General features: G+C 37.1%; 1 protein-coding gene across 1 annotated transcript in view; it reads right to left on the bottom strand.

Moving 5' to 3' along the window:
* Window positions 1–13894, bottom strand: part of LOC104617174 (ryanodine receptor 2-like) — a gene marked incomplete at its 3' end in the record, with an annotated part of 37379 nt that overhangs the window by 23090 nt on the left and 395 nt on the right. The window contains exons 2-10 of the mRNA XM_010282423.1: window positions 11811–11925; window positions 10776–10936; window positions 9955–10114; window positions 9599–9685; window positions 8631–8857; window positions 6910–7711; window positions 6193–6393; window positions 5964–6069; window positions 1555–1698 (exon numbers count right to left, since the gene is read on the bottom strand). Coding sequence (XP_010280725.1) covers window positions 1555–1698; window positions 5964–6069; window positions 6193–6393; window positions 6910–7711; window positions 8631–8857; window positions 9599–9685; window positions 9955–10114; window positions 10776–10936; window positions 11811–11925 — 2003 coding nt within the window. The remainder of the gene's footprint in view (window positions 1–1554; window positions 1699–5963; window positions 6070–6192; window positions 6394–6909; window positions 7712–8630; window positions 8858–9598; window positions 9686–9954; window positions 10115–10775; window positions 10937–11810; window positions 11926–13894) is intronic.

Genomic DNA, 13894 nt, shown 5'->3' on the forward strand with positions numbered 1-13894 from the left:
ATGTTTAACAAATAAGAGAATTTGTGCGAAGATGTGCTAATACAAGGTAAGGAAAAAAGAGCTATAGTACTGGATTTTATTGTTACTTTCCAAACACTGTATTACAGGCGTTTCCATTATCACACAGTATAGCATTTTTTAGAATAAAAACACTTCAAAAAGAAGTAAAAGGATGAAATATGTTTGGGCTGATATTTCAGAAGGACTGAAATAAATAATAAGACAGAACATAATAGTAAGTTTCCTACGATTTTTGTGACGAATCACATGAGCAGGCTGTCATTTATCTCCTGTTTTGGTAACTGCAGTACTGCATCCCACCTACCTGTGGGTCTGTCTGTTATCTTGCTTGCAATGAAGAACCCAAGCAGCCTAGCCACCACAATACTGAGTTGTGTGGGTGCTTATTTGCTCTGAAGGGTTGTATCGAATTAGTTTAATATAATACAGTCTTTCTACTAACATGAGAGAGAGAATTAAATCTTGTAGAGCTTTAAGCTTACTATAAGAAAAAAAATTAGGTAACTGTTGGATTCATCACCACATTCTACATAGACCTAGCCTCTAATTATCACTGCCTGATAACTGAAGTAACAGTTATAAACCGCAAAGCCAGAAGGCACACTTTTAGCAGGACAAAAATATTTCTACTTAAAGAACACTAAGCTAACACTAATAACTGTCAACTAAGAAGCCATCTCATTAATAAGTACCCTGGGGAAGTCTTCTCATCCCATAACTTTAGGCACTTATATTAAGCAACCAAGTTAAAAGGCCAGTCTCCCCCGTAATCCTCTGTAGTCAATGATGGAAACAAAGTTTTTACCAAAGTCAGAAACACCTAAACTATGAGCCCAGAACTGGTAGGGTGGCAGCATAAAAAAAATCAGGATATTTGAAAGTGCCATCCACCGTAATAAAGACAAAAAAATTATAAAAATAAAATCAGCATTGACAAGTAAAAAATAAATAAAATCCCATAATCAGTTGGCACCAAGTGCAGGACTTGGATGCCACTGGCAATGGTTCTTATCGAGATGGAAAGGCAGAAAGCGTCAGAAAAATGACAGAGCAACAACCACGGTCAGCAAATCTTGACTTTTAGTTTGGGTGGGGAAGCTTCTCCTAAGTACACCTTTGCAAATTACGGTCTAATTGCACAGTCTTCTTTAATTTGGTAATCTTCATGTAAATACTGATTTGAAGCTGCTGTGGCTGATTTTATGAGCAATCAGGACATTTCTACAATTACTAAGTCTGAACTAACTCCACAAACAGCAAGACACATTCTGGAAAAAATTATAACTTGAAAAAGGATCAAGGGCGAAAAAGCCAGTAGAAGAAATTTTCCATTACATCCCATTGGGAAACAAATCTGCCTATCACAAAAATTCCATCTGAGCTTGTTTGGAGTCAGAGCTACAAACTTTAAGGTGCACAGATGTTTCACTAAATATCCACCTTGTTTTGGCAGAAAATATATGAAGAACTTCCTCCCCTGCTTCTTTTGCCGTTTGGAATTAGGATACAATAAACTGATTTAATTTGGCTTACAGGATGTCTTAGCATCATCATCAACTGGCTTCTCAGTTTGCTTCTTCTTCAGATATGTAACTTTTTCCATAAGGTATAGGAGGCGACCCCTAATGGTTAAATCACTGTTTCCATCCAAGGTTCCATCTTCATCTAATTCAATTCCTGAAGTAAAAAATATACACAAAATAGTAAAATAATAAAATTAAACTCGTTACAGACATGTTTTTGTATTTTGTATGTACAAACATAATCAAACTGAACTATGTTGTTCTGCCCTGTTTGATGTGGATATGCTTAACCAGCAGTTTGGAACAAGTATAGATCAGGTATACATGGAAGGCAGGGAACTGCAGATAAGGATCATGTAATCTTATTAATGTTTTGTATAAATTGTGTGTTATTATACATAAAATATATAGTAAATATATTTCTGTGGTCAAGTCCCCCAATATGCATGTTTCAATGCTAAAGATGATGCCTGTGTTTTGAAATATGTAGCTCAGCAGTGTAGATAGAGTCCCTAATGACACAGTATAGTTCAACTGATACTAGTAATGACTAGGAGATTTCTAGGTAAAATATCTCATAGAAGTGAAAGAACTGATGTTACAATAAATATACTTCCTAGTGACCAGTCAGAAGAAAGTAGCCACCTTCACAATAAAGTGGCTGTTTCAGGATATGCCTATAACAAGCTACAAAAAATGTAAAAAAATGCATGTGAGGCTTTACAGAATCACAGAACAGATAAGGTTGGAATGAGCCTTTAGAGATCGTCTTGTCTGGCCTCCATGCTTATTAGAGAAAGATGCTCAGAACTACATCCAGTCAGGTTTTGAATATCTCCTAAGGTGGGGACTCCACAATCTCTCTGGGCAACCTGTTCTTGAATTCCATCACCCCTACAGTAAAAAAAAAAAAAAAAATTAAGCAGAATTCCCTGTATTTCAATTTGTGCCCACAAACTCTTGTGTTGTCACTAGGCACCACTGAGGAAAGTCTGGCTCAGCCTTCTTTACTGCCCCTGCCCAAGAGGTATTTATATGCATTGATAAAATCCCCTCATGAGCTTTCTCTTCAAGTCGAACAACCCCAGCCCTCTCAACCTCTCCTCGTACAAAAGATGCCCCAAGAATGTAATCATCTTTGATGGCGCTCCCCCCAGACTCACTCCAGCGTCCATGTCTCTCTTGTACTGGGGAGTCCAGCTGTGGCTTGCTTTGCCACAAGGGTCCATTGCTGCTCATGCTCATCTTGTTGTCCACCAGGATACCCAGGTCCTTTACTGCAATGCTACTTTCCAGTGTGGTCTCTAGCCTGTCCTTGCTGCATGGGGTTATTCCTCCCCAGGTGCAAGACTTTCCACTTCCCCTTGCTGAACTTCATGGGATCCCCATCAGCTCATTTCTCTCATGTTTTCAACTTTATTCATTCACACATACATTGCAAAGGAATTAAAAATCTTGACCTATACCTACTAGTCACAGTAAAATACACTCAAAGTAAAAAGGTCATTCAACTATTTTTTCTGGGTTTTTCAGTTTCCAATGTAAGTTCTAAAGTTAATGGTTTCGTGGGGAGTTCCTTAGCAGACTTGAATTTTATAGGATGTTTCTTCACAACATTATGTCATTCTTCCCAATTTATTGCATGTTTTTAATTGTCTGACTTCTTTGCATTAAGTATTTGCTATATTTTGTCCTAAGAGAACAATTGATGCTAAACTAAACAAGGATCATCAGTAGCTTCGTATTTTACAGTAAATCATATTGCAAAATAATTTTGGATGGCAGTCTCTTCAACCAAACCAATTAACAGTAAAGACAGTGAAATGTCTTATCAATTACAACACAGAGATGCTCTGAAATTATACCCAAATGAAATGTCTGTTTTCCCACCATTATGCTGCTCCCTGAGCTCTAGTTGTACCTTTCTGATTTGCAAACTGTCAATGTAATTGTCTCTCGACCATTTCACAAGTTGTGAATCCTCAAATGGTGGCTGGCTAATCAACCAACCACAGGGCTCAGGATGTGTAATTGTTTCACCTATTTTGCAATAGCCATATTTTGAATACACAGAGTCATTAATTCTGCTCTACTGTGACACATCCTCTGACCCCACAAAATTAATTTTCTACTTAGAGATTATGCAAATTACTATTTCTCCATACAGAAAAGAAAAATAATGACAGAACTAGACCAAGTAATTTGAACAGAGGAGAATGATGGCAAAAGACTACAGAAAAAGAGAAAAATCAAACAGAAAGAAAGTTTTTTCTTCTTTCAAATGTTATTTCTAAATTCTTTATTTCATCTTCATTTTCTGTCAACTGACCGTTTACTTTGAATTTTCCTTTTTTAAATTTTTTTCATTTTTCATTTAAAATAAAATATTTTATTTGAAGTGTTATAATGCACCTTCATCAAGTTTGTGGATAATACAAATTGGGGGGAGCAGAAAATACACTCAGGGTCAGGAAGCTCAACAGGGTAGAGGAATAGGCTGGCAGGATACTTGAAGTTCAGCAAGGACAAATGCAGTTTTGAAACTTGGACAGACCAACCCCATGTGACAATACAGGCCAGGCATGAACTGCTTAAAGAAAAATCTTTGCAAAAAAAACTTGGAGGGTCCTCTTGGACAGCAAGCTAGACACCAGTCAGCAGTGCACTCTAACAGTAAGGAGAGATAAAAATATGCTGTACTAGCAGAAACATAATCACTAGCTCAAGGCAAGTGATTATTCCCTGGTACTCGCCACTCATGAGATGACATCTGGAATACTACATCCAGTTTTGGGTTACCCAATACAAGAAAAGCAATGAAAAGCTGAAGAGCACCCAACAATGGCCTGTCAAGATGATTGGTGGCTGGACTGCTTGTCCTATAAAACGAGGATGAAGGAACTGGCTTTGTCAACCTGCACAACAGAAGCTTTATGGTTGACCTAATAGCAGTCCACCAAAACCTACAAGCAAGTTAGCAAAAAAAATGCAGCCATGGTCCTTTCTGAGGTGAATAAGATACAACTGTCAAACTAAAACAGGCAGGATTCCAAACTGACTTAAAGAAAAAGAACACATCACCATTAGGACATTCAAGTCCTGTGACATATTGCAAGACATTGTGGAATCTCTGTGCTTAGAAGATTTCAAGACCCTAGTGCAAAAATCGCTGAGCAACCAGGTCTGAGTTCAGCGTTGACTCTGTGTTGAGTAGGAGGCTGCATTAAAGACCTTCTGTGATATTTGATACCTTAATAAATCTGTGATTATATTAGTAACAGAATTATCTTTGAGATGGACCAATCTAACGAAATTGTCTTGTGATACACAAGGATATCAACTGTGCTTGCTCTACCAAGAAAGAAAATTCATGTATTATGAAGAAGTCAGATATTGATGGCATGTTTGTTTTTATTTGAATATTTTGAGGTAATGAGTTAAATCATTATTTCCAGTTAAACTGGGATCAATAAGGAATACAATTCAGGAGGAAAAGTGCAGAGATTCTCCTGTCCAAAACTCCTTCCTTGACCAGAGTATTACTTTAAAAAAACATTATCACACATCCCTGCTTTATCTTCTTCTAGATAATGGGACATGATGTGAAAGTTCACCTGCTTGTCTGCTCATGCTGTCTGATAAGTGTCTCTTTTACTTGTTTTTTTTAAATAGTCTACTGAAGTAAAATGAAGGGGTGACTATGCTCCAAACAAGAGAACAGCAAAAACCTCAAAGCAAAATGTAAGTAAGCATGCATTCCAAACAAAACTACTCTATAACTGAATTCACAGTATTCATGGATATGAGCTTGACATGTAAAATACACATTTTGGCACCTCATTTTTATATTGGTATTTTTGTATTTAAATTGTTACTATATTTCACAGTTTAATGAGACATAGAATTAAATTATTTTTTATTAACTAAAATGAAGACATCAAAACCACAAGTTAACTGCTCCATTTGATTATTAGGCTATTTCAATAGATGATAAACTTCTATATCTTCATTAATGTCTGAGAAGAATCAGCCACTAATATGTTATATTGTGGTTAACATGGTCATAGTCAACTCGATACAGCAAAGGGGAGTGCAAGGGAGAGAAGAATTCCTCGAATAACAAGTGAGCTACAATGTTATCCAATACATTAAGCCCAAAGAAATTCCTACAGAGTTGTATGGGTGAAAAACCCACTTTTCCCTCATGAAGCAAAACATATTGTCTTCCCTTCTAGTTTGACCAAATATGAGGATAAGAACATTTCCTTGGTTTTGACTACAAGCTGAGTATTTTTATTTGATAGTACTTATAACTGATATACTGTAATCTATAAACTACTTAGTTGCTGTTTCTTATGTAAGATTATTTAGAAAAATTGCTTCTAAAGTTAATATAATTAAAAAAGTAACAAGACTTACCACAGTGTGTCATTAGGTCTTCATGGAAATCCAAGAGTTGATCCCGAATTTCTTCAGGGCAAGGACAATCATTTTTATCATCTTTAAAGTTCAGCAGCATGTTAATCTTAAAGGATACAAACAAAAGGCAAATAACACTGATCTCAAAAGGAAAAAAACGTTAAAATAAAGAAGAACTCCGTCACACATACAGCACAACAAAAAATAAATTGTCCATTGTAAGTTGTACCTGCTCCTGAGGTGGGGATCGAAATTCTTTTGTTTTTCTAGCTGTCAGGGCAGCAGACATGTTCAAGGCCTGCATCACTTCATTATACCGGAAGCGTTGATTCTCTTGAAGTTTGGCCACAAAATCATCCGAAAATGCTACAATGGCTTCTATTCGGTGTCGTACTTGGCAATCACACAGGTACTGGAGTAGAAGACACATCTGAGAAAACAATAAGAGAAAGAAGAGTTGGCAAGCTAAGAAATATGTTCTGTATATTATGCAAATAAGGACAGGTTCCTTACAGCAGTAGTTACTACCAAATAAAGTGACTGAAACCTATAATGCTGTCATTTACTACATGTGAAGTAATGCTACACCAGGAATATCTGGCATCTGCAAGAGATTTATGTGCTTCAGACATATAATGTAAGACTTTTATTAAAGTTATAGGAGAACGGATTTACTCTTTGCTTCTAGGGAATTCCTCTTCTGTCTGGATCCATAAGAATGAAGAATTCCCCGTTAATGTTGCTGAGAAAGTAATTCTATGTAATGAAACAACAGTTGTTTGATCTATGGTGAATAAGTTTATATCATCAGGAAGACAGCAAATCTTGTTGTCTCCTTTAAGGAAATTACTTCTCTATCTAACTGACATCAAAATGCTGTATTCTTTGAAAGAGAAATTAGCAAGTGAAGAAATGGGAACAACCACTATCATAGCAGTATTGTTACCTGTAATTTAACAGGTTCTGGAAGTTTCATCTGAAGGAGTCCTTCCTTTGGCACTTGCTCCCCTCTGGCTTCTTCCTCTCCTTCTTCTGACTTGAGCTCATCTGAACTCAGCTCCTTCTCTGAGAAATCAATTTCATCCTCCTGGCTCATTGCTTCTTTGAAAACCCGGGGCTCAATCAACTGTAAGATGTGTTTCAGATCCCCATTGTGGAAGATTCCCATAATTAGGAGGGTATAAAAGAGCTTGATGAGAGGGACAAACAGAAATTCTGTAGAACCTCCAACTGGATCTCTGACATGGAGGCTGCCCTCCTGAACAGCTTCAGTCAGCATCTCTATGGTTTTGGCCTTTAAGATTTCCAGAGGGAATTCAGGACTGAACTGAAAGCATTCACTGCTAATGCTTACAAAACTCGGGGAGGAGAACTGCATTCTTGGCCTTAATGAAGTGCTAAGTCCTATACCAGGGAGGCCATGTTTTTTGTTTTCATCAGGAAACAAAGTAATACTCTTGGTCTCATCTGTCATTGGAACTATAAATTCATTATTCATCATTAACCTGGCAGTTGCATAGGTATTGAGATGGATGTCAATGAGTAAGTCATAATATCCTGCACGTAATAATCCTGGCATATATTTATTCTCAATAGCATACAGGAGTTGAGATTCATCCACGTGGCTACACATAGCATGGGCCACTCGGTTGTTGCCTAAAGCACAAACAGCTGAATATAATCGGAGGGTATGATAGTGAAATTTCAGCAATTCTTCTTGTTCTGTCAGCTCTAAAATATCAATTGTTCTGCAGAGGAAAAAAAACAATACAGTAAATTCCATACCAGTGCAAAAAACTTACTTCAGTGAAGAAATTCAAAATTCTCCCTAAGGATAACATTGGCACAATATCAGTTCTACGGATGGACTTTTTCCATGTTTCAGCTTTCATGTGAGAAAGACGGTCAGCCTAAGAATCAAGGACTAAGAAAAAAAGTTCAATCAGGAATTTATTCAAGCCACTCCTGAAGCACGACTTCAATTACTTTCAGTGGGGAAAGATCAAAATTATTTACTTAACACAGAGTACTACTTCATACTACAAACAAGAACTTAGGTAATTGAAAATGAAGGTTTTAAAACTAGATATTTATATAATTTATTGTTTTTAGATCTGTGGTTGCAAAATGGCAACAGACTAACCAGTTCAGGGGCTAGATTGTTTATTCAGAATTCTTACCCAATTTTTTAGTGATTTTATTTTCAGTTTTGGCACTGGCAAAATGCTGAGACATTTGGGTAACAAAGAAATCACAAAGTTAAACTTCTTCAATTGTTTAAACTAGATTTAGGAAAATTATAGTAACAGAGTAATAATATTGGTCACAAATCTCAAAGAATCTCACAAAAAGAGATCTTTGCCTATTTTACAGATTATCTTTAATAATTTATAAACAGAGTTCTTTTCATTATCATTCAAAACCTATATATACTATGAAAGGGTTTGGAGATAAACTAGGAGAGGTTGGAAACACAACAAAAGGAGGCAGATTTTAAAAAATTAAAAGAGATAAATTTTTAGTATTAGCTAAATCAAAACACACTGCCTTTATTTACACGTTATAAATAGAGAGAAGACCTTGGGATTTTCTTATCAAAATTTTATTACACGACTAGCTTCATAATCCCAATTTAGCTCCGATATACTTCAACACACAAACATCAACCTGTTTTCTTCGGGAATATGAAGGGCCATGAACTGCAGAGGATTCAGGCACTGTATCATCCACCCCTGACGTTCACTAATCCGAGAGACATCAACCTTCAAGAAGTGGTTTGGCACTCTGCTCCAGAGCACATGAGTCAGAAATTGGACATGGAGACGTGGAGGACATTGAGAGACCGGGTTTTTGTGTTCGCTTTTGAATAAGCCAGCAGATAATGGCATTACATTCTGGAAAATTCCAACAGAAGAGGCAATCAGTTTCATCATCTTTTCCAAACAACGAATATACAATATTTTTCAAGAAATATATTTAACATATAGTACAGTAAAGTACAGTGCAACATGAAATTAACATTTTCAATGGTTTGTAAAACCAGATGGGAACTGTTGGCAGATTAGCAGCAAGAGAGCATTGTCCATAACTAATTTTTTTTAAAAAGTAAATTTGAAATACAAACTTGAATGGAATGTGTGGTCACCTCCTTGGACCAGAGATCTTAACTCCACGCTTCTTTTACCTCTTACGATTTCTTAGACATGCACTTACTAAAGCAAGAAAGTAAATTTCAGCTCGGTTTTCTTGAGTGTACTGTTTGAATTTACTGTAAAACTATTTTTACATCCTAACCTAATCTGCAGATAGCTGGTCATCCACGCTCTGTTTCTAGAATAAGAGATTTGCTTTACTGACCTCAGTGATTTCATTTCATCATGAAGATTGAGACTCAGAAAATTCAATGGGAATTTGCAACATCCTCTGCCAATTCTAATTAGTTACAACCCTTCTGATCCAACATACTGTATTTTAAATGCACGAAGTATTTAAAACTGAGTTAAGAATAAAAATGGCAATAGTGCAAAAACTTGGAATCATAAAAATGGACCAAATACCAAGAACAAATTGCAGGGGGAAAAAAAACCCAAAAGATAAATTAGGCCTAAACCTGCATAAAATCAAGCATTATTTACCTTTATTCTTCCCAATTCAAACTGGAAAACATTGGGGCTTGTAGCTTGAGCAAATACAGCAGGAAATAACTTAGTACTTGGTTCAACCTAAATCAAAGATGCACAAATATATAACCACTAAAGACAGCAAAACACTGTTACATATTAAAAAAAATCCTAATACCTCTACTGACAGTCAGTAAGTGCAAGCCTTTGAATAACACCAAAAAAACCCCAAATAGGAGGGAAAAAACACTGTCATAACAGCAACAATTACTTTTTCTTCCAATCTTGTACAAAAGTTTCTAATGAGATGCAGTCTGAGGATTCGGTTTTCCCCCTTCCCACTGGAAGACATAAAAAAAAAAAATACTCACCTGATAGTATGTGCCTAGTTCCTTGCCATTAGCCGTGAAAGTCAGCAGGCCACTGGCAGCATCAACCAAGCAACCAATCTCCAGACCATTATTATTACGTCCTTGTCCAGGGCTCATGCTCTCTCCTGCGCACACCATATAGCAGTTGCTGCGTTTTATACTGAATGTCAAAAGACAGATTTATTTATGTATGGTTTGTAGACATTATTTAGTGGACTAAGAACAACTTTGCATGCCTGCAAGCAACAGGGCCTTGAGGCTGAAAACAGCAGACCCCACCATAACCAATGCCAAAATTCAATGAAATCTAGACTTCATAACTGAAAAGAAAATGAAAACTGAAGATGACAAAATATGAACAAGCTCAAATCTTTCCAAGAAACAAAACTGACCTTGCAAGTTAATGTTTTCAATCATTTAATGTTAAGCACAACACAAAGTTTCTGGCATGGATCACAACCTGAAGTGCTGGGAGTTGTACTAATTTTGGCCTGCTCAAAAGCAAAAACTTCCAAAAATACTACAAGGTATTTTGCTCTACATTGTACCAGTTCAGGAGTCAATATTTACATCACCATGGTCTGAAACTACATCTAAAAGCTGCACTATTTTACTTTTCAATGCTTATTGATTTGATTAGATTATTACATCACTGTTTCTTCATAAGCAAGAAGAGAGAACAAGTAAAGTTACACTTTTTCCTATTTTTTTTTTTTTACACCAACACTGTTACATTAAAGGGGGTGGATTTATAGTTTATAAATTCTTAGTTGCTTTTATGGGTATAAAATATGTATCTTTTTAAGAAAATTGTAACCAACCTCTCATGAACCTTCCCCTTTTCATCTCCCAGTGTAACTGTGACAGTACGCACTCTGTCCAAGTCAAAGCTTGTGTCATACTGGTGAAAGTCAGATGTAATCCAGCCCACCCAGACATTAGCAGGTTCTTGACCAGGAAATATTCTCACTGAATAATAGTACTGTCAATAAAAAAATAACGTCAGTAAATGATAGTAGCTGGTTTCCAGTGTACCAGTTTGATTCAGAATTAATTTGTTGCTCTGAAATCTGAAAATATGTCATGTCCTCAAAAGTAGCATAGGCTTGTTCAAGTACAATTCATAAGCAAAGCAACAAAATAATATAATCACAAATCAAAATACAGCCAACAAAATACGTATGTTAAAACAAGAAATGGAAAAGATTAAAGGTACAGCTTATTCACTTGTATTGTAGGCTTCTGCATCATAGCATTGTAAGCTCTTTTTGTACTGCAGCCACAATTTTTATACTGTAGGTGACTCAGTTTCTAGTATCTGATACCTTTTAGAAAGAGGAGAATACATCCAAAAGAGAAATATTTTGTCCTCTGAACACTGAACAGTGAGTGCTTATGGAGCTGATCTTGTCTGAGAAAGATGCACAAAACTTCCACTGGGAATTCCGTGAAATAAACGCTGAGTAAAATTAGTATAGATGTTTTCAAATGGTCCTGAACATTAACCGATTAGTTTAACAGACTTTTTCCTATTTATTCTATTATTCTAGAACTATTTATTCTTCCTCTTATGTTTGGTATTATCAACAGTTGTTTCAAAGATTGACTCAATTAATTTATGGCTTTCCATGTGGAAATTCTTTTAGAATGACAATCAGGTGAAAAAAAAAAAAAAGGAACACAGCAGTCTCAACTTCAGTAGTACAGGATTACCACAGACATTTAAATTAAAATTTTTGCCTGAAAATTACACTGTTTCTGAAACTTTTACAAGCAAAACCTTGTAGTTATTAAAAAAAAAAAAAAAAAAAAGAAAGAAAGACAAAGCAAACAGCTAAAATCCTATGTTACAATACCGTGGAAGTTTGCATCAAATAATCATAGTCATCCCTATCATCTGCTAGCACATCCTCAGTAAGCCGTGCAGAGTGACTCGTGCTATAATCTGGCTTTGTCCTCCTGAGCATAAATCTGTAATAAAATAAATAAAATGAAAATCTATATGAAAAGCTCAGTATATATATACAAAGGAATTTTATATTGATATATTATCCCTAAATACATGATATTTATTATGCTAGCCCTAAAAACTTAGTATTTATTACATTATTAATAAATAACTCGTTAGTTTATAACTTCCATGTAGATTAAAATAAAAAAAATTTCCTCAGAAATGACAAAGAGACAAGCTCATTTTTAAAAGCACTTAAATGAATTCTGAGCTTAAACTATATATCCAAAAGTTACTTGGAAACTAAACTCACATAACTTAAAAAATTATCAGGCTCTTAAACACCTATGGCACTTTGGAAGAATGTGAAACCTTAAATGACTTTCATGCATTCAAAAATACCATCCATATTCCCTGATTTATTCTGCAATTTAAATATTTAACAAACCAAGTTCAGTAAAGAAGAGCAAAAGAGGAATGGAAAGCTGCGGTAATATTGTTTGGGTAATGGCCCAGCATTTGCATCTCCACGGCATCATCAAGTGTTCTGCTCTTTTCCATAAGAAAAATTAGGGAGGATGAACATGTCAGCTAGAGAATATTCTTATGATTATTTGGTTCATAGAGTGAGGTAAGAAGCTAATACACATTTCTAGATAAAGATTATCTAACACCTTCAGCTTTTTGGAAGCCATTTGTATTGGGTTTGAGTGGCAAGGTTGCGGGGGCAATGGGGTGGCACTGCAGGGGTGGCTTCTGTAAGAAGCTGCTAGAAGCTTCCCTGTGTCTGATAGTATCCAATGCCAGGTGGTTCCAAGACAGACCTGCCACTGGCCATCAGCGACGGTGGTAGCGCCTCCGGGAGAACATATTTAAGAAGGGAGAGAAAGGAGTGAGAATACATGAGAGCAACAACCCTGAAGACACCAAGGTCAGTGAAGAAGGAGGGGCAGGAGGTGCTCAGGCACTGGAGCAGAGATTCCCCTGCAGCCAGTGATGAAGACCATGGTGAGGCCAGCTGTGCCCCTGCAGCCCATGGAGGACCCCACACCAGAGCAGATGGGTATGCCTGAAGGAGGCTGTGACCCTGTGGGAAGCCTGTGCTGGAGCAGGCAGCAGGGTGGCACCTGCAAGTCCTTCTCCTGGCAGGACCTGTGGACCCATGGAGAGAGGAGTCCACACTGGAGCAGGCTTGCGGGCTGGACTTGTGACCCTGTGGGGGGCTCGTGCTGGAGCCAGCTGTTCCTGAAGGACTGCACCTCATGGAAGGGACCGAGGCTGGAGCAGTTCGTGAAGTTTCTCTATCTCCTCCCCCCTGTGCCGCTTGTGGGAAGGAGGTAGAGAAAATCAGGAGTGAAGTTGAACCTGGGAAGAGGGAGGAAGAAGGTGGGGGGAAGGTGCTTTAAGATTTGGCTTTAGTTCTCATTACCCTATTCTGATTTGATTGGTAATAAATTAAATTAATTTCCCCAAGTCAAGCCTGTTTTGCCCATGATGGTAATGGGTGAGTGATCTCTTCCTGTCCTTACCCTGAAACCACAAGCCTTTCATTATATTTTCTCTTCCATGTCCAGTTGAGGAGGAGAGTGACAGAGCATCTTTTGTGGGCACCTGGTGTCCAGGCAGTGTCAACCCACCACACTATGTGAAAAAATATTCCATGTCACTTTGAGGACCTCCTAGGTCTGTCAGAATGGATCTCCATGGTTTTAGAATGCACTTCACATGGTGATCACAAAGGCCTTTGCAATATATCAAATTATAGGTTTCTAATAGCTTAAAAAATGTTTTCAGTTTTCTGCTTGATTTTGACCTACACATTGCATATGACATAATTTAATCAAATTAAGGTTAAGAGTCCCACCTACTGTGCTATATCCAAATTTAGGGCAGAATTAGGGAAAAATCTCTGCTGACCTGACTACCATTTTCTTCTACTATTCAAGAAATAGGAGGCGGGGGGGGGGGGGGGGGGGGAGCCCAAAGGGC

This window comes from Phaethon lepturus, unplaced genomic scaffold (genome assembly GCF_000687285.1).
Source record: "Phaethon lepturus isolate BGI_N335 unplaced genomic scaffold, ASM68728v1 scaffold5050, whole genome shotgun sequence".
Lineage (NCBI taxonomy): Eukaryota > Metazoa > Chordata > Aves > Phaethontiformes > Phaethontidae > Phaethon > Phaethon lepturus.